Source organism: Pristis pectinata, chromosome 9, assembly GCF_009764475.1.
Source record: "Pristis pectinata isolate sPriPec2 chromosome 9, sPriPec2.1.pri, whole genome shotgun sequence".
In the NCBI taxonomy this organism is placed as follows: domain Eukaryota; kingdom Metazoa; phylum Chordata; class Chondrichthyes; order Rhinopristiformes; family Pristidae; genus Pristis; species Pristis pectinata.
Genome location: NC_067413.1, coordinates 17,899,401 through 17,927,148, shown reverse-complemented (window position 1 = coordinate 17,927,148; position 27,748 = coordinate 17,899,401). Strand labels below are relative to the sequence as shown.

General features: G+C 41.7%; 1 protein-coding gene across 4 annotated transcripts in view; it reads left to right on the top strand.

Annotated features, from left to right (window-relative positions):
- The window catches only part of tsnare1 (T-SNARE Domain Containing 1), a 650,834-nt gene that overhangs the window by 219,249 nt on the left and 403,837 nt on the right, over positions 1 to 27,748 (top strand). For all 4 annotated transcript variants that reach the window (XM_052023541.1, XM_052023540.1, XM_052023538.1 and 1 more), the window contains exons 3-4: positions 390 to 467; positions 15,904 to 15,973. In XM_052023541.1, coding sequence (XP_051879501.1) covers positions 390 to 467; positions 15,904 to 15,973 — 148 coding nt within the window. The remainder of the gene's footprint in view (positions 1 to 389; positions 468 to 15,903; positions 15,974 to 27,748) is intronic.

Genomic DNA, 27,748 nt, shown 5'->3' with positions numbered 1-27,748 from the left:
TGGCCACCTCTAATAGTGGCATCTCTTGGTTCTTTCTGTTATCTTTGTATTGCATTCAATGGAGCAAATATATGATTTAAAGAAAATCTATCAGTAAAATATGGATATAAATAATTAAAGTTTTGCAAGTGATTTTAATTGTCATTAAGCTTTTGTAACTTGTCATCTCTGATTTTTGTTGGTGATGTTATTGCATGAATAGTTGATGAGCAAGTATTACATTCCACTTTCTTTATATTGCTGCCCATTTAAAACAAATACCTCCGTTTAACTGGAAATGAATTGGAGGAGATTGATTTGAAGTGCTGGTTGAGATTATATCACAAATATTAGACCAATGTGTGTTGTGTTAACCATGCAGTAAGTTGCTTTTGTTTATTCCTCAACAGCATCGCAGATTGATCCCAATGAAATTCAAGAAGTATTTCAGGAGCTCACAGCAAACATCTTTCGCATTAACACGAACGGTGAGCTCCCCTTTCATTTTCTTTGATAGTGTGCTGGTTGTGTCCAGTTTAATGTTGAGACTGATTGGGTAAATGATTGGCTGGCAGGTGAAGATCAAGTGATGACCTGTGAGTCCATTTACTATTCTCAATCAACCATAGTCAGGTTTTTATAAATGCAAAGTATTTATCGACAAATGTGTGTCAGCCACTGAATTAGAGGTGAGACAGGGTATATGACTCGTAGCCAAGTCCATTGTACAGGAAGCAGTCAGTCTATTCAAAAAACAAAGTATGTATAAAAAGTGGAGGAAACAGAAACTTCTTCCAATAAAACAGTTTAATTTCCTCCCAGTGCCCCAAAATGCAGTGATGGGTAAATTGTTACCTTTGTACACATAATCTCAATTTCAATCATTCACACCCGTATGGACACCAAGATTGATTGGTAGGGGAATTACCTGATCCCTGGATATTGCCCTGTCATCACATGATGGATGTCCAACAATTCCAGCCCACCTTTCAATCTAGACAAGAGGCTGTTTAGTCACATTGGTAAGATTCCTATGTCTCTTTAATGGAGAAGAGGGATTGGGAGATTGATAAAGTGGGTGGGAAGGAGGAGGAAAGAGGAACAGAGTCAGCAACAATTGCATTCTGGACAGGACACCCCTATTTACATGGAAACTGGCTTTTCACAGTTTCAGTGCAGAACAACCATCTTACTCTGTAATTTCCCCAAAACAGGCACCTAGCAGCAGAGGACTGAGTCCTGGCCTAGTCCTTAACTGAACTACAATTTGTTCTGAAGTTACCTGGCAGACACAAAGGCCCAGGATTTTGTGATTAGCAGTGAGAATTCAGTGAAGCAGAACATTACAAGCACTGCCCATGACAGCGTGTTCTGAAGTACAATGTTAATAAGTCTACTCACCAGAAGAGGTTATGAAAATAATTATATGTTCTTGTGACAACATGAGTAGAGGGAAAGCTGTCCAAGCATAAAAAATGTGCCCATTGTTATAACATTTGTGCACTCCCTACACTGAATCAGCTTCTTTTCCAAGCCTATTCTAAAGGCCTCTTCAGCTGACTGACTTAGCCTTGAGGTAATGGGTGGACTACACCGAGACACCACTTTGCACCTCTGTCTTTAGTGTTAACGTTCGCTGAGTGTGCAAGTGGTTTGGAGCTGCTGATTGCAACTTCACAGGGACGTGCAGGAGTATCAAATCCAACATTTTGCTCAGTTTTTGTTGTACCTTTTAGTGGTGCCTTCCATTTTCAATCTGTTGCTTTCCTTGCACTATTGTTTTTTTTTGTCTTTCGTCTAAGGACTTCAATTTAAAATGAATGTTAAATATCTCTCTTGTTAACTAATTAATGGCTGTTTTCAGTTAGCATCATGTGTAAAGGAGCAGAACCAGTCAGTAGTTGTGAATTTGTCGCTAATTACTGCATTATGTCCATGTAATTCTTCTGGAAATTAAACCAACTACTGTTTTCCAGGTTGATTGTAATTTATTTTTACTACCACTGCTAGGATTCCAATGTTAAAAATAACATAAATAATGTTTCAGAAATGTGCAAGTAGGTTAATTGGTGAATCTATTAGCAATAGTTTGTACCAAGAATCTTGTTTGTTTTGTGTTTATAACTTGGTTTATAAAAGCCATTCCTGGTTTCTGAACACCCAACTTATGGTACCTGTAAATATGAATGAGCTCCCAGAATATTATTAAATTCAAAAGTCTGACATATTCGTTCCTACGAATGGCAGAACTAGTTTCCTCTCTCTCTCCACATTCAGTAATCGTTCTTTCTTATCAATCTTATGTGCATTTGATGTCATTCATTACAATACTGTGGCAGAATGGTATTGAATGATTTTTGTGTATTTTCCAACTTAAAAACAAAATTGACTTATGGATTTCTATAAAAAACAGATGCCATTCATTACCTGGGGAAAGTATGTACTTATTTCAGGCATCTGAGATCAAAATTGTACTCTTTTTAGCACTTATGAGGAGTTAAAGATTCCAGATGTAAAATTAAAGACATGAGTTCTGTTTTGAGCATTTTCAAAAGCTGTCAGCAGTGGATAGTATCCTCTGAAAATCAGTCTCAAAATGGCTGAACAGACATTTATTTTTCTCAGAGACACACACACACATTCGTGAGAAATGCAGAGCTGAATTAATAATATTTCTTTTGGGACATCCGCCACTGTTGGAGCTATTCCCACAGAAATGCTTTTGAATATCTGACAAAAGCACAGTATCCACGATGGAGTGGAGGTAATTACTTCTGCGAGTGGAGTCTATGAAGTGATGTGGGGGAGGTGATGCATCACTGTGGACTGGAAATGCTTACATTGGTTGGATGCCACTATAAATTGCAATGTTCCTCAGGTGTTCCTTTGCTTCCACGGGTCTCTGTGCTGTGTGGCAGTGGTGGATTCAATCAGAAATGTTTTTACTGCTATTTAAAATCTGAGGAAAATACAAAGGCAAAATATATCTCTAGTGGTTAGCTTAAAATGAAACATTTAAACTTGATATTTGGGAAGATTAAGATTCAGTAAGATTGAAACTGTTCTTGGCATATAATGATTTGTCACCAATTAAATGTGTCATAAAATCAGGCCATTCAGCTTCTGAAAGGAAATGATCTCAGCATATCCCATCTGAAATAATGACACAATATTTTGTTTTAATTTTCAACAAACACATAGGTATCAAATCCATAGATTCCCCCTATATCTATAGATACTAACTTCAAAGTTATGCTTCAGAGTTTCACCAGCTGATTTTTTTTGCATACTTTCACTGATATGCTTGAAGTATTTCAAATACATTTGAAGTATTTTATTTTTTTTTTGCATTTTTCTTTTTATCTGCAGGACCTTATCAATCTTTATAACCCATTCCTTCCATGACATCTGATGCCTGCTATTGTGTAAATGCACTGGCAGCCTCTAGTGACAAATGAAATGAAGTACCGAGTTCTTCTATTTGTGAAGAATTGTGTTCCTCTTTTGTTTTATGTGGGTTTTGGTTTTATGAATCGGGACTAGTGGAATTTCCAATCCCCACTTGCCACAAGTAATCATAAATGGAAGGTCAGAGTCAGACCCATAGTGCAGTGTAATGTCATGAAGGAAAAATGAAGTAAATCCATCAGATATAAATTGGCTATGACAAACATTGGGATTGTGGGGGGAAACAAGATGAAATTTTCGATTGACGGCTTCTTGTTGCTTCAGACGGAATCGGGCAAACTAAAGAAATCTATTTACCTGAGTGATTCAAATTTAAGCAAGGCCTTTAAAAATTTCTACCTGCAATCAGCGGCGTAAATTAGCAAATTGATGTTGTGCAAGTCGTGGGAATCTATTTGCAGTTTTCATGGAGGGAGTGAAAAGACCAGAGTCATTGCTAGTTAATACACAACCGCTGGCATTTGTTGGTTTAAATGTGAGAAACCTAAGACTCAGAGTCACAGAGTTGAACAACACAGAAACATGCCCTTTAGCCACTGCATCCATGCCAACCATCAAGTCTAACTATACTAATCCCACATCTGCATTAATTCCATGTCCCTCCATGCCCTGCTCATTCAAGTGCCTGTCCAGGTACCTCTTAAACGTTGTTACTGTTCCTGCCTCCACCACCTCCTCTGGCAGCTCATTCCAGATACCAACTACCCTTGGTGTGAAAAATATACCCCTCAGATCTCCTTTAAACCTCCTCCTCCTTACATTAAACCTATGCCCTCAAGTTTTAGACATCCCAACCATGGGAAGCAGACACTGGTTGTCACCTCTCAGCCTCCTTCACTCCCAGAAAAACAGACCTAGCCTATCCAATCTCTCCTCCAATCCAGTCAAGCCCTCCAATCCAGACTTCTGCACATGAAACGTGGAAATCCCAAACTTACTGATAGATTTGGAGCATAGAATCTGAGTTTGCTCTGCTGCTGGACTCATCAGGTCAGATTCGATGTTGCACAGGATGAAAGACCCCAGTTATTCAATTGGGGATTATAAAGTTATGGAGAAGGAAAGAAAAGTAAATTTCTTTTATTAAAGTTACTTTGAATTAATTTAATATAATTTTAAAACTTTACCAAAAACAATTTTGAATATCATTTTGAATTCTTTGGATGATTTAGAGTGATAGAGTCATGGAGTCATACAGCAGAGTATCCAGCACAGCTCTAGCCCTCTGGGTTTGCAAGGCCATTAAACCCTCATTTACATCAATCTGACACAAATCCCAATTTGTTCGAACACAGAACAGTACAGCACAGTAACAGGCCCGTTGGCCCACAATGTTGTGCCAAACTTATTAAGGTAATAGCACCTAGACCCCTCTGCCTGCACATGGTCTATATCTATATATTCTCTGCAAATTCATATGCCTATCTAAGAATCTCTTAAATGCCTTTGTTATAAGAAATAGGAGCAGGAGTAGGCCACCTGCCCTGTTGAGCCTGCTCCGCCATTCAATAAGATCATGGCTGATCTGGCCGTGGATTCAGATCCACTTACCTGCCTTTTCCCCATAACTCATAATTCCCCTCCTATGCAACCATCTATCTAACTGTGTCTTAAATATATCTAATGAGGTATCTGCTACTGCTTCCCTGGGCAGAGAATTCCACAGATTCACTACTCTCTGGGAAAAGCAGTTTCTCCTCATCTCCGTCCTAGATCTATTCCTCCGAATCTTGAGGTTATGTCCCCTAGTTCTAGTCTCACCAACCAGTGGAAACAACCTTCCTGGCTCTATCTTATCTATCCCTTTCATAATTTTATATGTTTCTATAAGATCCCCTCTCATTCTTCTGAATTCCTGAGAGTATAGTCCCAGGCGACTCAATCTCTCCTCATTGGCCAACCCGTTCATCTCCATAATCAACCTGGTGAACCTCCTCTGCACTGCCTCCAAAGTCAGTCCACCTCTTCTCGAGTAAGGAGACCAGCACTGCACGCCGTACTCCAGGTGCGGCCTCACCAGTACCCTGTACAGTTGCAGCATCACCTCCCTGCACTTAAATTTAATCCCTCTAGCAATGAAGACCAACATTCTATTTGCCTTCTTGATAACCTGTCGCACCTGCAAACCAACTTTTGCGATTCAAGCACAAGAATCCCAAATCCTTCTGCACAACAGCATGCTGCAATCTTTCACCATTTAAATAATAATCTGATCTATTTTTCCTTCCAAAGTGGATGACCTCCCATTTACCAACATTGTACTCCATCTGCCAGACCCTTGCTCACTCACTTAACTTATTGATATCTCTCTGTAGACTCTCTGCATCCTCTGCACAATTTGCTTTTCCACTCAATTTTGTGTCATCCGTAAACTTCGATACACTGCACTCGGTCCCCTCTTCCAAATCGTTGATGTATATTGTGAACAGTTGCGGGCCCAGCACCGACCTCTGCAGCACCCCGCTCACCTCTGATTGCCAACCAGAGAAACACCCATTTATCCCAACTCTCTGCCTTCTGTTGGTTAACCAGTCCTCTGTCCATGCTAATACATTACCCCCAATTCTATGCATTCTTATCTTATGGATAAGTCTTATGTGACACCTTATCGAACGCCTTTTGGAAATTCAAGTTTACAATATCCACCTGTTCCCCTCTATCCACTGTGCTCATTATATCCTCAAAGAACTCCAGTAAGTTTGTCAAACAGGACCTGCCGTTCCTGAATCCATGCTGTGTCTGCCCGATGGAACTACTTCTATCCAGGTGTCTCACTATTTCTTCCTTAATGATAACTTCACTCATTTTCCCGATTACAGATGTTAAGCTAGCTGGCCTATAGTTACCTGCCTTTTTCCCACATCCTTTTTTAAACAGTGGCGTGACATTCACTGTCTTCCAATCCGCCAGGACCTGCCCAGAGTCCAGAGAATTTTGGTAAATTATCACAGACGCCTCTACTATAACTTCCACCATTTCTTTCAGTACCCTGGGATGCATCCCATCAGGACCAGGGGACTTGTCTATCTTCAGGCTCACTAGTTTTGCTCATCACTAAAATCACTGTTGCTAAAGAACTATCGAGGTCCTCACCTCCCATCACATCCATAACATCTCTCTTTGGCACGTTAGACGTGTCCTCCCTGTGAAGACCAACGCAAAATAGTTGTTCAACGCCTCCACATTACCCAATATTAATTTCTCCAAGGGACCTACATTCACTTTAGCCATCCTTTTCTGCTTTATATAATTATAAAATCTGTTTTTATATTTTGTGCCAGTATACGTTCATAATCTCCCTTCCCTTTCCTTATTGCTTGCTTAGTGGTTCTTTGTTGCTTTTTAAGGTTTTTCCAATCTTCCAGTTTCCCACTTCTCTTGGTGACTTTGTATGCATGAGCTTTTAGCTTGATGCCTTCTTTTATTTCCTTCATTATCCAAGGCTGGCTCTCCCCAGCCTTACTGTCCTTGCTTTTAACTGGAATATACTTTTGTTAAGCACTGTGAAAAATCTCTTTGAAAGTCTTCCACTGTTCTGCAACTGCCCCAACAAATAGCCCATGTTCCTAGTCTACGCTAGTCAACTCCTCCCTCATCCAGCTGTAGTCTCCCTTGTTTAGGCATAAGATGCTGGTTTTAGATCGAACTATTGCACCCTCCATTTGTACGAGAAATTCAGTCATACAATGATCACTCTTTCCAAGAGGATCCCTAAATACAAGATCATTAATTTTACCTGTCTCATTGCACAGGCTCAGATCTAAGATAGCGTTTTCCCTTGTAGGTTCACTAACATGCTGTTCAAGAAAGCTATAACAGATGCATTCTATGAAGTCCTCCTCAAGGCTGCCTCGACCAATTTGATTGACCCAATCTATGTGCAAGTTAAAGTCCCCCATTCTTACATGCTGTTCCATTCTTACATGCATCAAATATTTCTTGGTTTATTGCCTGTGCCACAAATGTTATTATTCAGTGGCCCATAGACAACTCCCTACAGTGATTTTTGTTTTCCCTTTACTGTTCCTAATCTCAATCCAGATGGATTTAACATTCTGCTCCTTGGATCTTATATCGTCTCTCACTATCGCCCTGATCGCTTCCTTAATTAAGAGCACTATCCCACCTCCCTTATCTTCCAGCCTGTCCTTCCGTATTACCGGATACCCTTGGATATTTAATTCCCACTCATCTCCACCCTGTAACCACGTTTCTGTCATGGCCACCAAATCATACCCCTTCATACTGATTTGTGCCATAAGTTCATTGACCTTGTTTTGAAAACTATGGGCATTCAGATAAAGTGCCCTTACACTCATTGTCCCTTTAGAAGCTAGAAACCTTTGAGTCCTTTGCATTTGACTTTTCTGTACTCCACTCTTACTTTTCTCTTTTTAATTTTTTGGTCTGGTCTCTGCTTTGCTTCCCTCTGTCTTTCTGCATGGAATCCCATCCCCCGCCATATTAGTTTAAACCCTCCCCAACAGCACTAGCAAACAATCCCCCTAGGACGTTGATCCCAGTCCTGCCCAGGTGTAGACTGTCCGGTTTGTACTGGTCCCACCTCCCCCAGAACTGGATCCAATGCCTCAGGAATCTGAAACCCTCCCTCCTGCACCACTGCTTAAGCCACATATTCATCCTAACTATGCTGCTATTCCTACTCTGATGAGCACGTAACACAGGTAGTAATCCTGAGATTATTACCTTTGAGGTCCTACTTTCTAATTTGTCGCCTAGCTCCCTAAATTCAGCTTGTAGGACCTGATCCCGTTTTTTTCCTATATCGTTGGTACCTATGTGCACCATGACAACTGGCTGTTCATCCTGCCCTTCCAGAATGCCCTGCAGCCACTCAGGGAGATCCCTGACCCTTGCACCCGTGAGGCAACACACCAACTCGGAGCCCTGTTTGCAGCCACAGAACCTCCTGACTATTCCCGTTACCATGGAATCCCCTACCACTATAGCTCTGCCACTCTTTTTCCTGCTCTCCTGTGCAGCAGAGCCACTCACGCTGCCATGATCCTGGCTACTGCTGCCTTCCCCCAATGAGCCATCTTCCCCAACAGTATCCAATGTGGTATATTTGTTTTGGAGGGAGATGACCGCAGGGGACTCCTACACTACCTTCCTGCTACTGCTCTGCCTGTTGGTCACCCATTCCCTATCTTTCTCTAGGCCTTTAAACTGCGGTGTGCTATCCTAAACATAAACTAAACGTGCTATCCACAACGTTCTCAGCATTGCAGATGCTCCAAAGTGAATCCATGCGCAGCTCCAGTGCCGTCATGCGGTCTGTCAGGAGCTGCAGCTGGACACACTTCCTGCACACATAGTCATCAGGGACACTGGCAGCCTTCCTGAGGTCCCACATTGCTCAGGAGGAGCATGACACAGGTCTGAGCTCACTTGCTATGACTGAAAAGCTTTGAGGGAAAGTAAAGAGACAGAGAAAATGAATGAAAACCTACCCTCACCTTACCTTAGTGTTGCTTGCCCTCATCACTGAAGCCTGGTATTCACAGGTTGGTATTCACTCTCAACATGGCTGCTCCAAAATGGCTGCTCTGCTTGACCCTAACTTTTTATTAGCGGTTGATAATTAAGTAATTAGCCAATCACTTATTAACTAACAATTAGTTGTTGTATCTGCCTCCACCACCACCCCTGGCAGTGCATTCTAGGCATCCAACACTCTCGAGAAAAAAAATACTTGCCCACATACTCCTTTGAACTTTCCCCCTCTCACCTTGAATGCATGCCCTATAGTATTAGACATTTCAACCTTGGGAAAAAGATACCAACTGTATCTATGCGTATCATAATTTTATAAACTTCTATCAGGTCTTCCCTCGGCCTCTGCCACTCCAGAGAAAACTGTCCAAGTTTGTCCAACCTCTCCTTATAGCATATGCCCTCTAATCGAGGCAGCATGCTGGTAAACCTCTTCTGAACCCTCTCCACAGCCTCCATATCCTTATAATGGGGCCACCAGAATTGAACGCAATATTCCAGATGCTGCCTAACCAGAGTCTTATAAAGCTGCGACATATTGTCCTGACTATTGAACTTAGTGCCTCATCTAATAAAGACAAGGGTGCCATACACCTTCTTTACCACCCTATCAACCTGTGCAGCCAATTTCAGGGATCTATGGACTTGAACCCCAACATCCCTCTGTACATCAATGCTGTTAAGAGTCCTGCCATTAACTCTACTTTCCTTTTACATTTTATTCTCCTCATATTTCCATCAATTTACTACCTATTTCTATCACTTGCCCAAAACACTGAGGCATACTTTACAGTAGCCAATAAAGCTATCATCCCAGATGTACCTAGGATGTGGGAGTATGCAAAAGCACCCAGAGGAAGTAGAAGCAGTCACAGGGAGAAGGTGCACTGGTCCTAGGCTTATATCCTCTTTCACATTTTGGTATGGATTGGCATTCCTGAAATTCCAATTGCAGTACAGTTCAGTCCAGTTTTCCTTCAGGAATTCCCAAGATGAGCAGCCTGGAAACAACTGTGTTCTAAAAAGTCTGGGGCTCTTAAGAGCTTTTTATTATGTGAGGTAAATCAACAACACTTCAGTGGAAGATAACTGTAGTGCCATCAATGGAATTATGCATGGTGTACGGGAGAAATGCATTGAGAATCAACAATTCCAGAAAATTATATCAAGTTTGCTGATGAATTGAAATAGAAAATTATATCAATCAAATGGCAAAAAATAGAACAAAGTGGAAGAGATTCACTGGGATTAATAAAAGTATAGAGATGTTTTGAAAATATCGAAAGCTATCATTAAGGAAGAAATAGCAAGACACCTGGATAGAAGTGGTTCCATCAGGCAGACACAGCATGGATTCAGGGAGGGCAGGTCCTGTTCGATAAACTTACTGGAAGTTCATTGAGGATGTAATGAGCGCAGTGGATAGAGGGGCATTGGTAGATGTTGTATACTTAGATTTCCAGAAGGTGTTCGATAAGGTGCTGCATAAAAGACATCCAAAAGATAAGAATGCATGGAGTTGGGGATAATGTATTAGCATGGATAGAGGATTGGTTAACCAATAGAAGGAAGACAGTTGGGATAAATGGGTGTTTCTCTGGTTGACAGTCACTGGTGAGTGGGATGCTACAGGGGTCAGTGCTGGGCCCACAACTGTTCACGATATACATCAACGATTTGGAAGAGGGGACCAAGTGTAGTGGATCAAAGTTTGCTGATGACATGAAACTGAGTCGAAAAGCAAATTGTGCAGAGGATGTGGAGAGTCCACAGAGTAAGGTATAGATAGGTTAAGTGAGTGGCCAAGGGTCTGGCAAATGGAGTACTATGTTAGTAAATGCGAGGTCATCCACTTTGAAAGGAGAAATAGAAGATCAGATTATTATTAACATAGTGAAAGATTGCAGCATGATGTTGTGCAGAGGGACTTGGGAGTTCATGTGCTTGATACTGGTGAGGCCGCACCTGGAGTACTGCGTGCAGTTCTGATCTCCTTATTGAGGAAAGATATACCGGCTTTGGAGGAGATGCAGGGGAGGTTCACCAGGTTGATTCTGGAGATAAGAGGGTTAGCCTATGAGGAGAGATTGAGTCGCCTGGGACTAAACTCACTGAAATTCAGAAGAATGAGAGGGATCTTATGGAAACATATAAAATTATGAAAGGGATAGATAAGATGGAGCCAGGAAGGTTGTTTCTACTGGTTGGTGAGACTAGAACTAGGGCACATAGCCTCAAGATTCAGAGGAATAGATTTAGGACGGAGATGATGAGAAACTGCTTTTCCCAAAGAGTAGTGAATCTGTGGAATTCTCTGCCCAGGGAAGCAATAGAGGGTATTTCATTAAATATATTTAAGACACAGTTAGATAGATTTTTGCATAGTAGGGAAATTAAGGGTTATCGGGGAAGCAGGTCGGTGGATCTGAGTCCACAGCCAGATCAGCCATGATCTTATTGAATGGCTCCTATTTCTAATGTTCTTATTAAAATAGGTTGGTCCATTTTCAAAACTTTCATTCCCTCTCAGTACCACAACGGGAGTCCCCTTGTCCCTATTTTTAATCTCTGCAGCCTTCTCTTTCAACAAATCATCCTTGATCAGTTCAACCACCACCAAATATACCTTCCTCTGTCCTTAAAGTATCCAGAAGGGATTGACCCTCCAAGTCCTTTCTTCATTCACTCCAACTAACCATTCCCATTTGCCCATGAGCAGCAGTGGCTTCCTTTTAACCCTGCCTTCCTGCATCCAAAACATTCCTCCCAGATGGGTCAGCATTTTACTTGTTCCTTTTTCGACTTAATAAACTGTATTCATTGCTCATGATGCTGTCATCTCTGCAATGGGAAATCCAAAGGCATGTTTGTGGAAGTCCTTTGTTCAGTCTGCAGATATAACCCTGAGCTGCTGGTTACTTTCCACTTTAATTCTCCCAGTCCCACTCGAACATCCTACACTGTTTCAGTGAAGCTCAAAGGGCAACACTTCATGTTTTAATGAGGCAATTTTTGGACTTGACATTAACTAAAATTTAAAATCTTAACCACTGCTGGCATTTTTCCAGTCATTAGGTGCGGTGCTGATAATAGCTTTGCTCTTTCCACTTTACCTTAACTCTCAACCTACCTTTGCTTCTTTGGCGGCTGGACACGGTAAATGATGACATGATGCTTCCTGTCATGGGAGAGTCCAGAGTCAGAGGGCATGGTGGTCAGAATGAAGGGTACCCAGTTTAAGACTGAGATGAGGAAGATTTTCTTCTCTCAACGGGTTGTGAGTCTTTGGAACTCCCTACTACAGAAAGCAGTGGGGACAGAGTCTCCATGTAAATTCAAGCTGAGGTAGATGGAGTTCTAATTAGTAAATGAATCAAAGGTTGTGGGGAAACTGAACACATGGAATGTCAGAGCAGCCATGATCCTATTGATTGGCAGAGCAGGCTTGAAGGGCTGAATGGCCTACTCCTACTTGTGTTCCATTTTTGCCACCTCTAGCCTTGTCCATTACTATCACTTTTATCAATTACTAAATCCTGGTTTACCTGCTGTTTAAAAAACCTAACCTTTAGAGCCATAGAGCTATACAGGACTGAAACAGGCGCTTTGGCCCAACCCGTCCATGCTGACCAAGGTGCCTTCCTGAGCTTGTCTCATTTGCCTGTGTTTGGCCCATATCCCTCTAAACCCTTCCTATCCATGCACCTATCTAAATGTCTTTTAAACATTGTAATTGCACCCACCTCTACCACTTCCTCTGGCGGTTCGTTCCATAAACTCACCACCCTCTGTGTGAAAAACTTGCTCACCTTAAACCCATGTCCTCTAGTTCTAGACTCCCCTATCCTGGGAAAAAGACTGTGACCATCCACCTTATTTATGCCCTTCATTATTTCATAAATCTCTGTAAGGTCACCCCTCATTTTTTCCAGTCTCTGTTACTTCCTTATTACATTGAAGGTATTTTCCAGTTCTGATGAAAGATCATTGACTGAATTGTCAACTCTGTTTCCCCCATCACAGATGCTATCTGACCTGCAATAGTTTTCTGTTATTTATTAGTCATGCCTTATATTTGTGGCCTTTTTCTTAAAAGTACTTTATTCAGTCTGTCAAACAAATGCTTCCGTCCAATTATATCATGGCTGAGCTGTATTTCAACTCCATTTACCCATCTTGAAACCATAAAACTTAAAATCCTTGCCTATAAAAATTTATCAGCAGCCGTTTCAAAATTTCCAGTTTGGACAAGCATTAGTAGTGATAGAATTCCAGATGTTCACTACCTCTGAGAAAACAAAAGTGCCTCTAACATCACCCCTAACTGTCTTGTTCTAATGTTGCTTTGTTCCTTTTGATTTGGACTCTCTTACCTGAGGATTTATCCTATCAACTTATTTAGTTATCTCGAATACCTCACTTAGGTGTCCTGGCAGAGGTCAAATACATGCCAAGCCCAGAGGGTTTGGATCCAGTGACCAGGACATTCATTGACCAATGCATTTTCAAAAGCTACATTGCACCTCACGTGCAGTTTATTTATTCCCACTGCCTTGCTTGTCCACCAGTAACCTCTGTTCACCATGACTGAATGTAACATTTGCATGCTCCACCACATCTTCAAAGACTTGGCTGCATTGCAAGCCTTCATGTCCATACCTTCAGTTTTCAACCAGGAGAGCTATGTTACCCAAACATGTGGAAAACACTCATTAACACATCTGGCTCTCAGCAGGGCAAGGTGATGCACAGCTGGAGTCAGCAGAAATGGGGTTCTGGTACAGCGACATTAGTTTACCCCACGACCATCCTGACCCAACCCAATCCCTATCATTGGGGAGGCATTACAAGGAGTATCCTCATACATAATCCACCTCTTGACACTGCACTTCCTGTTCATCCTACTATCATTTCTTATTGACTTGCTGCTGAAGGCATATGTCTCCACCTCTCAACTTTACCCCTTCTCTTCAGCACAACTTCAAACTTGTGTCTTTCTCCTTTCACTAACAAGAATTACAACCTGTACAATTAATGGTAGTTAAATGGAAGTGAGTGAAGATGAATGTGGTTAATCTCACATCTCCAGCTGTTGGCTGAAATATTGACAGTGTGATAACTAAGGCAGACATATTTGGGCTCAGGACCATAAGACGTAGGAGCAGAATTCGGCCATCGACCCATTGAATATGCTCACCCATTCAATATTGGCTTTTTTTAAACCCCATTCTCCCTCCTTCTCCCTGTAACCCTTAACCCCTTTACCAGTGAAGAACGGTATCAATTACTGCTTTAAATACACCCAATGACTTGGCCTCCACAGCCCTCTGTAGTAACGAATTCCACAGATTCACCACCCTCTGTCTGAAAAGATTCCTCCTAATCTCAGATTTAAAGAGATGTCCCTCACTAATGGAGACATCCTCTCCACGTTCACTCTGTTAGGACCAGTCAGGGGCTGGGGCATGTGGGAGGAACATTAGTGGCTGGTGACAAGTTGAGATGAGCCTTGTGTTGTCATTTGGTGGATGTGTGCATAAATAAAAACAGCTTCTTACACAGAGCTCCACATGTTAACTGCAGGAGTGTGGGTGTTTTTACTTGATGTTCAAATATATTGAACAATACCATTATGATAGACACTGTGCATGAAGTTGAGATCAGTTGAGTGGAGGAATCTGTACCCAGCAAGTCACCAGGCTCAATGGCCATGCGGTAAGAGAGAGGGAAATGTTTTGCTGATGCCTCTATCACCAGAAATGAGGTTATCCACAATTTCTACAATGCAGAGGAAATGGAAAATGACTTGTGGGGCGGTCTATAGGGAAAGGCTGTTTGGTGTATATCATGCAATGCTTGATAAATTTGCAAGGCTGCGAGGAAGCTTGCATACAGTGGCAGTCTGGGTTCTGCACAGAGCTTAATGCCCATTCTTCCAGCGTGGAAGTGGTGGCCAGTTCTGTTTCAACACTCAAAGGCCCAAGCATTATGGCGATCAGTGACTCAGTGCAAACAAAAGCCATCCAGCGTCTGGGTAACACAGTGGAAGCTCAGGCATCTATTATGCAGGCTCATTTTGCTGCCATGTGACCTGAAACTGCTGTTAGGCATTACATGCCAGGATGGATTACTAGAATACCTCAGGATGCAGTTCCCAGGGATTGGCAATGATTTAATGGGACAAGAACCTGCTGTTCCCTCTAGGGATGATAGTAGTTACGGTGCCATTGGTGTTGCCTATCAGCCAATCAGCAGGCGACCACTCAGCCCATCATGTCCATTCTGGTGCAGAAAAAAAGACCAATCCAGCCTTATCCCACTCCTGGCTCCTGAACCATTGCCTTGTGGATTACAAGAGTTAAAGTGAAAGAAGGGGCCCAAGTATTATGGCTGCGGAGTTCCACTTCACTGAAATAATTAAATATAGCCTTGATGTTCTGAGGATTTGGATAATAAAACCACTTAGGATGTGTTGTGGTTTGGAAGCAGTTTAATAATTTAATTTATTTAGCAGGTAAATTATTTAAACAAAAATACTTTCTGGGTTTGTGAATAGAAATGGGAGAAAAAGACAGACTTCATTGGAATGCAACATTTTTACAGTTCCTTAGAAGAGGAAATAGGAACTGCAAGGACAGAATTGGATGTTCATCTCATTAAGCTCCCTATTTGCTTACACTGTGTACAGTCTTTCTTATAATAACCTTACAGCTTACCCGCTGTATCCTGTGGGTCAGTTCGAGGTAAATACTCCCTGAACATCAATTTTAATCCAGTGAAAACAGAAATGTGAAATCGCTAGTTATCAAATATATTGCATTAATAAATCTTTTCTAGATCATGCAAAAACTTAAAGGCTGTGTTATGGAAGTGCCTGACCTTTAAGCAGACTGGTGTTTCAACCTCATCTTCTCATTCATCCTCACCATTCTTTTGCAGTGACTTCCTTAGAGAAGAGTTTGCAAGCTCTGGGGACACCTAATGATACACAAGAGCTCAGAGATGAACTGTGAGTCACTTTTTGATATAGATTTTTATGAAAAGACTAATGGCTTTGTCTGCTGTTATGCTCCAGCTGCATTCTGTAATTTTATATCTGTGAGTAATGGACACGTACAAAATGGCCATCGATTCACCACTGCAAAACTAGACTGAGCAAGCTCATAATACCATCATAATGTGAAATTTAAACCTAATTTTGCCTTTTCTGTCATGGATTTTAACCATGCTGGTAGGAGTTGAAATGACAATCTATTGAATATAAAAATACCACTCATTTTAATAAGTGTTTCAAACTGATTTTGCTTGGGGCAGTCTGATAAGATGCAATTACCTTATAATAAAGATGAATGAATTGTTCGACACATTAGGCCAAGGGAAGTAACTTTTTATTAGTATTCATTTATTTTGGTTTGCTGAAACTATATTTCTCAAAAGTGATAAGAGTAGAAATTGCATTATTTTTCTTTTCCATTTCCTCTAATTATTGACAGTGCAGTCTGTTTAGTAAATAATACTGTTTGAAGATGGAGAAAGTGGTGGCCGCTTTCTTTGGTGTACCAGCCCCTCAACCTACAAGGAAACTACTCTGGTATGGGACTACTTTAGGCTCAGGGCTTAGGCTGTGGATAAACCTCCATCCTGTTTCTGGAGGGGTTGAGGTGAGTCAGTGTGGTGCCCAACTGTTCCATATGAACTAGTTTTTGTGCTGACATGTTCCTCGTCTGGGTGAATCCATGGCACGTTACTGCAACTCTTTGCATAATTCAGTTGCTCTCTCTTTTGTAACTTAGTTTCATACATCGTAACAAATTTGCCAATGGAGCCAACTGGAATTGATAGCTAATTATTTTTTATATATGACTGCAAGGAACAAATGCAAATTTAACTGAGCCCAGAAAGCTTCTAAGATGATGTTTAACCTTTCAAGTTGCCAGATGCCTACTCATGGGGTTGTGACACCTTTAGAAATTTGAGATTAAGTCATGCCTTTTTGGTCAATGTCAAACATGTAAAATTGTCTATTTGACAGGTTGTTAATTAACACATTATGTTCAGTGCTGTTTAGTTTATGATTGAAATTAATTATTTAACAAAGCCTTCTCAGAATAACTTTATTAAACAGAGCCTCCCCATGGATATGTTGATTTCTTGTGGATGAAAGTAAATTTAATAATAATTGAGCACTTTGAATTAGGTTTAATTTTTCCATCAACTCATTTCCTAACTGTAATTAAATTTATCCAAAAATGTTATAAATCTAAAGAACCTTTTGAACTAATTGCACATTTTTTGCAGAATTTGTTTAACATTTCGGTTGACATTTGCAATTCTGATGTGACCATATTTGAAAAGTCCAATGGAACAAATATGTTTCAAGGGGTCCTAAAAATGAATTTCTACACTACATTCCTCATTGTCCTCAGTTTTGATTGGACCTGTCCAATTGGACCAGGTCCAATGCTTTTGGACCTGTCACTAAGTCTGAGAAGCTGAGTTTCCCTTTGCTTATCTTGAAAGATTCATCCTAAATGTCCTATATTCCATTGCATTGATGGCAGATTAGTGGCGACTATTATTGCCTCTATCAGACACTATTACTGACTTATTGCAGAGGGTGCCATTGCAAGTCTTGCTCTGTGAACCACAACATTTTTGTTTTTGCTCCCTGTATCTTTGGGACTGTTTTCTGGCTGGAATTATGCCACTGCAAACATTCTGCAGCATGTGTCGAGACTGCAGAACCCACAAGCTGCTCATTGTTCATCCTGTCTGCCCTGTTGCCTTGTCACCTCCTTTCATCAGCTTTCGATACAGACTTCAAAAATTAGTTTGATCACTGCGTACAAGGCTGAGTTAACAAGTGCAAGCTTTTCAACTCAGCAGAAGTGATTTTAAACACAGGTAGTCTTAGAAGTATGGTTAAAATATGATATATATCATTTGTGGCCAGGCACTCAGCTTTGCACCTCTGATCATGCACATACAACAAGAAGTCAGTGGATATTGCCTCTTTTTATTATGAGCATTCCTTCAGCTGCTGCACTGTTACATTATGCAGGAATACTTCTTTGTTTGCTCACTATTTTTTATGAAGCACTTGAATATTTGCATTTCAGAAAAGAATTTTTTCTCCTTCAGCTTAATCTTCCTTTCTTATTTATGAAGAAGGGATTAAGTTGAAGTACAGTGAAAACTGCTCAGTAAATATGTGCTTTCATTGGTTGGGGCATTGAGTATAAAAGTCAGGAAGTCATGTTGCAGCTGTGTAGAACTTTGGTTAGGCTGATTTTAGAATATTATATGCAGTTCTGGTCTTTCCATTACAGGAGGATGTGGAGGCTTTGGAGAGGGTGAAGACGCGGTTCACCAGGACGTTGCCTAGATTGGAGAGTATTAGCTATAAGGAAAGGTTGAACAAACTTGGATTGTTTTCTCTGGAGGGTCAGAGGTTGAGGGGAGACCTGATGGAGGTTTATAAAATTATGAGAGGCATAGATAGAGTAGAAATGTCAAATACTAGAGAGCATAACTTTAAGGTGAGAGGGGGAAAGCTTAAAGTAGATGGACGGGCTAAGTTTTCTCACACAGAGAGTGATAGGTGCTCGGAAGCACTGCCGGGGTGGTAGTGGAAGCAGACACAACAGTGGTGTTTAAGAGGCATTTAGACAGGCACATGAACATGCAGGGAATGGAGGAATATGGATCATATGCGGTTAGATAGGTTTAGTTTAATTTGGCATCATGGTCGACGCAGATATCGTGGGCCAAAAGGTCTCTTCCTGTGCTGTACTGTTCTATGTTCTATTTAATATTGTTTGAGGACAGAGAGAGTGTGGTGATCACATCTTTGTTCATACTTCAACCCCACATCATTCATGGAAATTGCCTCTGGTAGAGGACACCAAGTTTGGAAATAAGCTTAATGGTTCAGATTTTATCCAAACTTGGCCAAATCGTTTCTGGGGGAGAGACATGGTCCAGAATGGTGCCCATGCTTCTGTATGGACCAGTTTTCACGCTAACATGTTCCTGTTCTCTGTGACTCTTTGGCACATTACTGCGTCTCCTTGTCTGCAAATAGACTAGCAGTTCAACTAAAAATCATTACTTTCAGCAGCAGATATATCTGCAACTTTCTCCTCTAAAAGTCTATGGATGCTAGAACCATTCAGCACTGAGGTAGGATCTTTGTTAGGAATATGTGTCCTGGAGTTGCAGTAAAAATAAAATGGAATCAGGGTGTAGACCAACCATGATTTGGTTAAATGGAGGAACAGGTCTAATTAAATGCTGGAATGCTGCTGTTGAGGTCAAAGTGTGGGCTTCAGTGAGGAGAGTGAGTAGTGACCAGGTAATATTTTTTCCCTTCTGTTTCTTAACATGAGGGACTGGGGACAAAGGGTTTGGAAACTAGGGCAGTGATATGCTCTTCCTGCAGGATGTGGAGATCAATGACTACCTCCGGGAAGTGTGTCCAGCTGCAGCTCCTGTCAGCCCACACAGAGCAGTTGCACCTGCAGTTGGACTTGCTGTGGAGCATCTGGAATTCAGGTAATGTCACAGATTGTACATTTAGTGAGCTGATCACGTTGCAGGTACAGAAAGAAAGAAGATGGGTGACCACAACAAAGGGCAGTGAGGGCAGGAGGGTAGCGCAGGAATCTCCCGTGGGCATTCCCCCACAAATCGTTACACAATTTTGGAACTATTGAGGTGATGGCCTCCTGAAGGAAAGCAGCAGCTGAGTTTGAGGCACGATGGTTGGTCCTGAAGCACAACAGGGGAGGGAAAAGTCTAGCCAAGCAGTAGTGGTGGAGAATTCATTAGTGAGGGGAACAGACAGGCGTTTCTGTGGCCAAGGATGAAACTCCAGAATGGAATGTTCCCTACCTAGTACCAGGGTCAGGAATGTCTTGGATTGGGTACAGAACATTCCAAAGGTATAGGGAGAACACCCAGAGCTCATGGTACAGATTATACAATAACATAAATAGAAAGAGGGATGAGGCCACGTGAAGTGAGTTTGTAGAAGGTTAAAAGCCAGGTTCTAGGGTTGTAATCTCAGGATTACTTCCTGTGCCATGTGCAAGTAAAGGTAGAAATAGGAGGATAAAACAGATGAATGCATGGCTAAAGAGCTGGTATAGGAGGCTTGGGGGGGTGTGTGGCTGGGGCAGGTGGGCTTCAGGTATCTGGATCATTGGGATTGCTTCTGGGGTAAGTGGGACCTGTACTAGATGAACTGGTTACACTAAATTGGAGCGAGTCAGATATCTTTGCAGGGAGGTTTACACATGGTATTCAGGAGGGTTTAATCTATTTTGGCAAGGGGGATGGAAGCAGCAGGTAGGGAGAAAAATGTACAGGATAATTCAAGCAAGTCCTATGGGCAGAGAAGGTTGGGGAGTATGCATGTGCTGGCAGGCTCACTGCAATTACCTTAATGCAAAGAGCCTCACAAGTAAGTCAGATGAGCTTAGAGCATGGATCAGCACTTGGAATTATGATATTGCAATCACGGAAACATGGTGGAAGGAAGGGCAGGACTGGCAGCTTAATGTTCCATGGAATAGAAGTTTTAGATGTGGCAGAGGAGATTGCAAAAGAAGGTGGGGGTGGGAGTCGCACTACTGATTAGTCAGAACATATCAACAGTGGTTAAAGAGGATATCCTGGAGGTATTGTCCACTGAGGCCAGACAGGTAAAATTTAGGTGTAGGAGAGGGGCAATCACTTTTCTGGGATTATACTATTGGCCTCCCAATAGAATTTTTGGGAATTAGAGGAACAGATATGGAGGCAAATCGCGGAAGGGTGTAAGAGCAATAGGGTATTGGTATTGGTTTATTATTGTCACTTGTACTGAGGGACAGTGAAAAGCTTGTTTTACAAACTGATTGTACAGGTCAATTCATTACACAGTGCAGTTACATTGAGTTAGTACAAAGTGCATTGATGTAGTACAGGTAAAATCAGTAACAGTACAAAGTAAAGTGTCACAGCTACAGAGAAAGTGCAGTGCAAAAAGGTGCAAGGTCATAACAAGGTAGATCGTGCGGTCATAGTCCATCTCACTGTATAAGGGAACCGTTCAATAGTCTTATCACAGTGGGGTAGAAGCTGTCCTTAAGTCCGGTGGTACATGCCCTCAAGGCTCCTGTATCTTCTACCCGATGGAAGAGGAGAGAAGAGAGAATGTCCCGGGTGGGTGGGGTCTTTGATTATGCTGGCTGCTACACCAAGACAATGAGGGTGATAGTAGTGGGGGATTTTAAGTAGGGGTTAAGTGCATCCAAGAAAGTTTTTTGAGACAATTCGTCATGAGATGGGGCAGTACTTGACCTTATCTTTGGAAAGGAAACTGGGCAAGTGGTGGAAGTGTCCATGGGGGAGCACTCTGGGAACCATGAACGTAATTCTACAAATTACAAGGTAATTATGGGAAGGGATAAGGTTGGTGCTCAAGTTAAGGTCTTGAATTGGGGCAAGGCTGACTTGAATAGTGTAAGAGAGGATCTGATAAAAGTAGATTGAAGCAGATGCTGGTGGGTAAAACAACAGCTGACAAATTGGAGACTTATAAAAGAGAGTAAGAGTTCAGGGCAGGCATGTTCCAGTAAGGGCAAAGGCAAAGATGACATGTTTAGGGAACCTTGAATGACAAACAATATTGAAGGACTGATCAGGAGAAGAAGGGAAATTTACGGCAGGTGCAGACAACTAGGATCGAGGGAGTCCCTTGAAGAATGAAGGGAGTGTCGGGGAGAACATAAGAAAGAAGTTAGGAGGGCTAAACGTGGCTATGAAATATCCTGGCAAGTAAGATCAAGGGAGAATCCCAAGATGTTCTGTAAGTATATCAGGAGGAAGAGGGTAGCCAGGAAAAGAGTGGTCCCCTTAGAGACCAGAAGGGTATCCTGTTTGTGAAGCCAGGTGATGTGGGTGAGGTCCTAAATAATACTTGACATCTGTATTTACACAAGGAGAAGGACACGGAAGATATTCAGTGTTAAGACTGAGGAGCTGGTAGATGTCATGCAAAGCATAAGAATTGATAAATAACCAAAGCCAGATGAGATCTATCCCAGGTAACTGTAAGAAACAGGGAAGAGAGAGCTGGAGCCCAGAATGAGATTTTTGCATTCCGTTAGCTGCAGATGAGGTGCCAGAAGACTGGAGGATAGCTAATGTTGTTCTTTTATTTAAGAAGGGTAGAGGGATAAACCAGGTAAGATAAGATAAGATGTCTTTATTAGTCACATGTACATCGAAACACACAGTGAAATGCATTTTTGCGTGGAGTGTTCTGGGGGCAGCCCGCAAGTGTCGCCATGCTTCCAGCGCCAGCATAGCACGGACTAACAACATAGAGGAGAAGCTCAGCTGTGGCACACAGACAACAGTTGTCTTAACATTCTTCAAGTATTAACATTCTGTAACATCCTCTAACTTAACATTCTCTAACCCGTATGTCATTGGAACTACAGGCCAGCAAGCCTTATATCAGTGGTAGGGAAATTACTGGAGAAAATCCCAAGGGGTAGGATTTGTGTACATTTAGAAAGGCAGGGGCTGATCCGGGAGAGTCAGCATGTCCTTTTATGGGGAAAATCATGTCTCACTAACTTTATTGAGTGTTTTTTGAGGAAGTAACCAAAACAACTGATGAAGGCAGGGGGGTCAACATTGTCTGTTTGAATTTTACTAAGACATTTGACAAAGTCCCACATGGTAGGATGGTCCAGAAGGTTAAGGCACATGGGATCCAAGGTGAGCTGGCTAATTGGATCTAAAATTGGCTTGATAATGGGAGGCAGAGAATAGTGGTAAGAGGATGCTTTTCTGATTGGAAGTCTGTGACCAGTGTTGTTTTGCAGGGATCAATGCTAGGACCTTTGTTGTTTGTGATATATATAACTGACCTGGATGTGAATGTAGGAGGTATGACTTGGATGTTTATAGAAGAAATGAAAGTTAGTAGTGTTGTGGATAACAAAGAAGGTTGCTTAAGGCTACAGCAGGATATAGATCAGATGAAAAGTTGGGTGGAACATTGACAGATGGAAGTTAATTCCAACATGTGCGAGGAAATGCATTTTGGGAAGTCAAGTAAGAATATCAAATTTACAATAAATGGTAGGACACTAAGAAATGTTGATGAACAGAGGGACTTTGGGGTTCAAGTCCATGGTTCCCTGAAAGTGACATCACAGGTAGATAGGGTGGTGAAGAAGGCATATTGCATGCTTACTTTAATGCTTTGGGATATAGAGCATAAAAATTGTGTTGCAACTTTACAAAATACTGGTCAGACCACACGTCATGTATTGTGTGCCATTCTGATTGCCACACTATAGGAAGGATGTGGTTGCACTGGAGAGAGTGCAGAGGAGATTCACCAGAATGTTGCCTGGATTGGAGGACTTTAGTTATGCAGAGAGATTGGATAGGCTGGGTTTGTTTTCCCTGGAGCAAAGGAGATTGACTGGTGACCTGATAGAAATGTATAAAATTGTAAGAGGCATAGTTAAAGGTGAAAGGAAAGAGTTTTAAAGGGGATTTGAGGAGAAAGTTTTTTTACGCAGGAAGTGTTTGATATGTGGAGCGTACTGCCAGAGGAGGTGGTGGAATCAGATGCAATCACGATGTTTAAGAGACACTTAAATAGGCTAGGCATAGAAGAATGCAGGCTTACTGCGGGCAAATGGGATTAGTATAGACGGGCAAAAGAGGTCAGCATGGACATGATGGGCCAAAGGGCCCGCTTCTGTGCTGGATGATTCTCTGGCTCTGAATACTTCATCTCCTGGCACACCATTCATCGGCAGTTTTGACACTTTTTTTTTGGCATAATTCAGGAACATGATTGAACATTTACCACTTGCCTGGAAGATTGCAGCTTTAAAAACACTCAAGAAGCTCAGAACCATCCAGAGCAAAGCAGATTGCTTGATTGGCATCCAATCCACTTCATTCCCTCCATCACTGATGCACTGTGGCTGCAGGTGCACCATCTTCAAAATACTTTGCAGCAATTTGCCTGGGCTACTTTGACACCATCTCTCAAGCCTGCGACTTCAACCATCAAGAAGAATAAAGGCAACAGGCCCATGGGAACAGCTCCGCCTGCAGGTTCCCCTCAAAGGTGCACACCACTCTGATGTGGAAATGTATCATTGTTCCTTCAACATCTCAGGGTTTAAATCTTGGAATTCCCAACCCAACAACACCATGGAAGTACCCTCAGCAGAAGGATTGCAGGAAAGGTGGTTCATTCCCACCACTTCAAGGGCAGTTTGGGATGGATGGTAAATTCTGGCCTTGCCAGTGATGCCCACGTCCTGAAAAAATAAATAACTACCAAAGGGCCAATGAAAACTTACGTCTCCTCTTTCCCTTTGTTCAGGAGGAGAGGAAGTGCAAAACGTTAACAAAAACAAAAACAAAAACCTCACCATCTGATAATTAAGTAACCTAAATCTACCAAGGTCTCAGTTTTTGTGTACAGAGTTTAAGTGTAGAATTAATCAACAGCATTTGAAGTAACATTGCTGAGTTATGAATTAAATTATGGAAAAACTTTGAGTCTTTCACCTGCAGAGGCTGATGTGCTGTAGCTACAGATGAAGTTTATGTTGTGATACATTGCAGAGTAACATGGCAACATGCAGGGTAAAATAAAGGTCAGATTTATATTATTGAAAGCCCCTCCTATGCTGCCCATTTTCAAAGACTCTAGTTTTCATTACACTTTAAAGCTGGATCAGTTCCTAACTCATAAAAAATTACTGAAATAGACAGCAAAAGAGGCAGGGTGGTATCTGTAAGAGCTGTGGAAAAATAGGAGGCATCGTGCATTTTGTATTAAATTTGACAATGATGGCATTTCTGAGGGAAGAAGTCTGCTCACAATTCCCCACCTTATCACTAAGATGAACATATTGCTGACGATACTGGAAGAAAGAGGCCTGTGAACCACATTGCTGAAAGGCCCAGTTTAACACTGGACCACTGGAAAAGCATGAAAACATGCAGGGTTCCATTCCCGTTGAACTGTTCATAACCTGAGTCGGAAACGTGGTGGTAAACTGAGTTTCCACATGGCAGAAGATACCTGCAGCTCTGGCAAATCCACACTACTGGTCTCCCAAAAGCCTATTCATGTGTATGGACTGTATGTAAGTCAGGAGTTCGTAAGCTGGGGAGGACCTGTACTCAGATAAAGAACTTGCAAGGACAACTTCACTTCAGATAGACATGACAAAATGTCTCCTGAAGCTTGTAGCTGTACTGAGGGAAATCTAAATGACGGGTCATATTGTTACCCTACACAACAGCTAAGTTGACAGAGAGACTTTTAATGTCAGAAATGGATTCTAGTGGAATGCACCTTGGCCAAAAGGCTAAAAGAGGTATATGACAGTCATCTGGATTCATAATGGATCTGAGAGAGTGGGTGGTCTGATGGACACCAGGGGTATTTCAGATACTAAGTTGCTGTGGCCTTTATAAAGATACTTAAAACTTGATTATCATAGCTTTTGGCACAGGCAGCAAGTTGATTGAGACCTTGGAAACATTCCATCTGACAGTTAATCCTTTTGATTTCGTCATGAAGAATATTGCTTCTTTAAGTGAATGTCAGGTATGCCATTGAGTTTCTCTGCATCTCACAAAGACAGAATAGGACAGAAATGTCTCTGTAGCCATTTCTAAGATACTTGATACCTTCCTCATCTGATCTGGGCAGAGATTTGCGTTGAGTCACCAATGCCTTCTAGTGCTAGTTTGGTGAAGACCTCATTCCCACTGCATGTGTTAGATTTTGGGCACTTCTGTTGTGGTACCCTGTTGTCTTCGCTGGCTACCTCCAGCTATTTCCCCTTGCTTCTTTATACTTATGGTTCTAGCAGCCTTTCTGTTGTCAGGAGCAGAGTCTGCATGAATGTACTCAAAAATCTCTGTGCATGGCTGCTCATCATCTCTTGGGCTGGGGTATTGCAGATGCTCGGATACTGAGGAGGGGAAGTCTGACCGTGATGATTTATGCCCTTTCACAGCCTTCTCTGCCCTGCCATTTCCCTGTGGAAAGTGAGGCAATGTAGTTCTGTGTTCAGGCTGCCACCATGCAAAGTTGTTTCTTGTGAACTGCAGCCCTTACTTTTTGGTCGTCACTCATATGGAAGTGTGATACGAGAACAGGTTTACTCTTAGCCGTGTCTCCGTCTACCCTGTCTGAATCATTCACCAGGTAGTGCATCGGATCATGTTATCTGGTGGCCTCAGTCTTTTGCATCAGTAGTTAAGACTTCAGCATGCGTCTCGCCGTATTGATTGTCTCCAGCTCAGTATCCTCAGCACCACTTGTGCCCTTGAGATGTGTTTGATGAAGTATATTGGCTATATGTCTTTGTTCAGAATCTTTACATTGCATGCCTCCATCCTCACTAGTATTCTTTATACTTTCTTTTTGATTTGTTCTTTGATGAGACCTCTCCAGTCCATTAATCACCATATGTATCTCCTCCTTAATTTGTGCATAAAACATCTTCACATCACACAGAGGGTGGTGGGTACATGGAACGAGCTGCCAGAGGAAGTTGTAGAGGCCTGTTTCCATGCTGTATAACTCTGTGACTGTATCTATGAGTCTATCTAGAGATCTAGCCTCTCTTGGCAGCTTTGCATGTATATACGTACTTTGTAAGAAGCAGTTGTTCCCTCAAGCTGGACTCCCAGATTACGCAGGCAACCAGATCTCAGATGACTGAGTTCCTTGAGTCAGCAAAACTGCAATTTTCTGCCAACAATCTTAGTTCCCAAAGAACTCTCTCTGCTTCTAGTCACATGCAAGGAATCTGCAATGGTCAACTGTTCCATTACTAGGCAGCGCTTTTGTAATGCACCAAATGCATAATTTGAGGAATTATGGTTTACTGTAATTCTCTCCCCTCATGTCCAAAGAGATATAAAAACATCTCTCATCTGGTCTGATATCTCTGCACTAGCCTACTCAAGATACAACGTGTATCCTTCCTTCCACTTTGAATGTTACTTGCCTGAGAATCCAGCAGGAAGGGCGACTTTATTTGTTTCATAATCATAATAGGAAATGCTGAGGATTCTCAGCAGATCAGGAAGCATTAGATGAGTTCTGATGAAGGTCATTGAGCTGAAACATTAACTTTGTTTCTCACTCCATAGATGCCGCCTGACCTGTTGAGTATCCCCAGTATTTTCTTTTTTTTTCAGATTTCCAACTTCTACAATTTTATTTCACTTTTCATTTATTTGTTCCATCACATATGATTTCAATTGGATCACACAACTCACTACTTCTTTTATGTCTGCATGTTATCTTGGTTGGAAGGGATCATGTCTGATTTTCAGTGTTCCAATTCAGACATGGGTCTGCATTCATAATTTCATTAGCCAGCTCTTCAAACATCACATCTTAATGTGCTCTCTCTAAAATACTGGATAATAATTGGTCATTTCCAATTAACAAAGGTATTTTTATGAAAGAAAAGTTTATAGTGAGGGACAGTATTCTACTTCCTGTAGTCTTCTCCACAGAGACAAGAGTCTCTGACAAGTTCCACACTAAGCAATGTAGTCACAACATAGAGAGAAGTTGGTTAGAATATGCGATTCTTAAAGTATAACCAACTAATGTTACAAAAGCCACATATGTTCCAGGAAAAAGGAAACTGCTGCAATGCGCTTTGCAGGATATTCAATGAAAGTGTGCAAAAAAGATAGACTGTGAAACAAAAGTTGC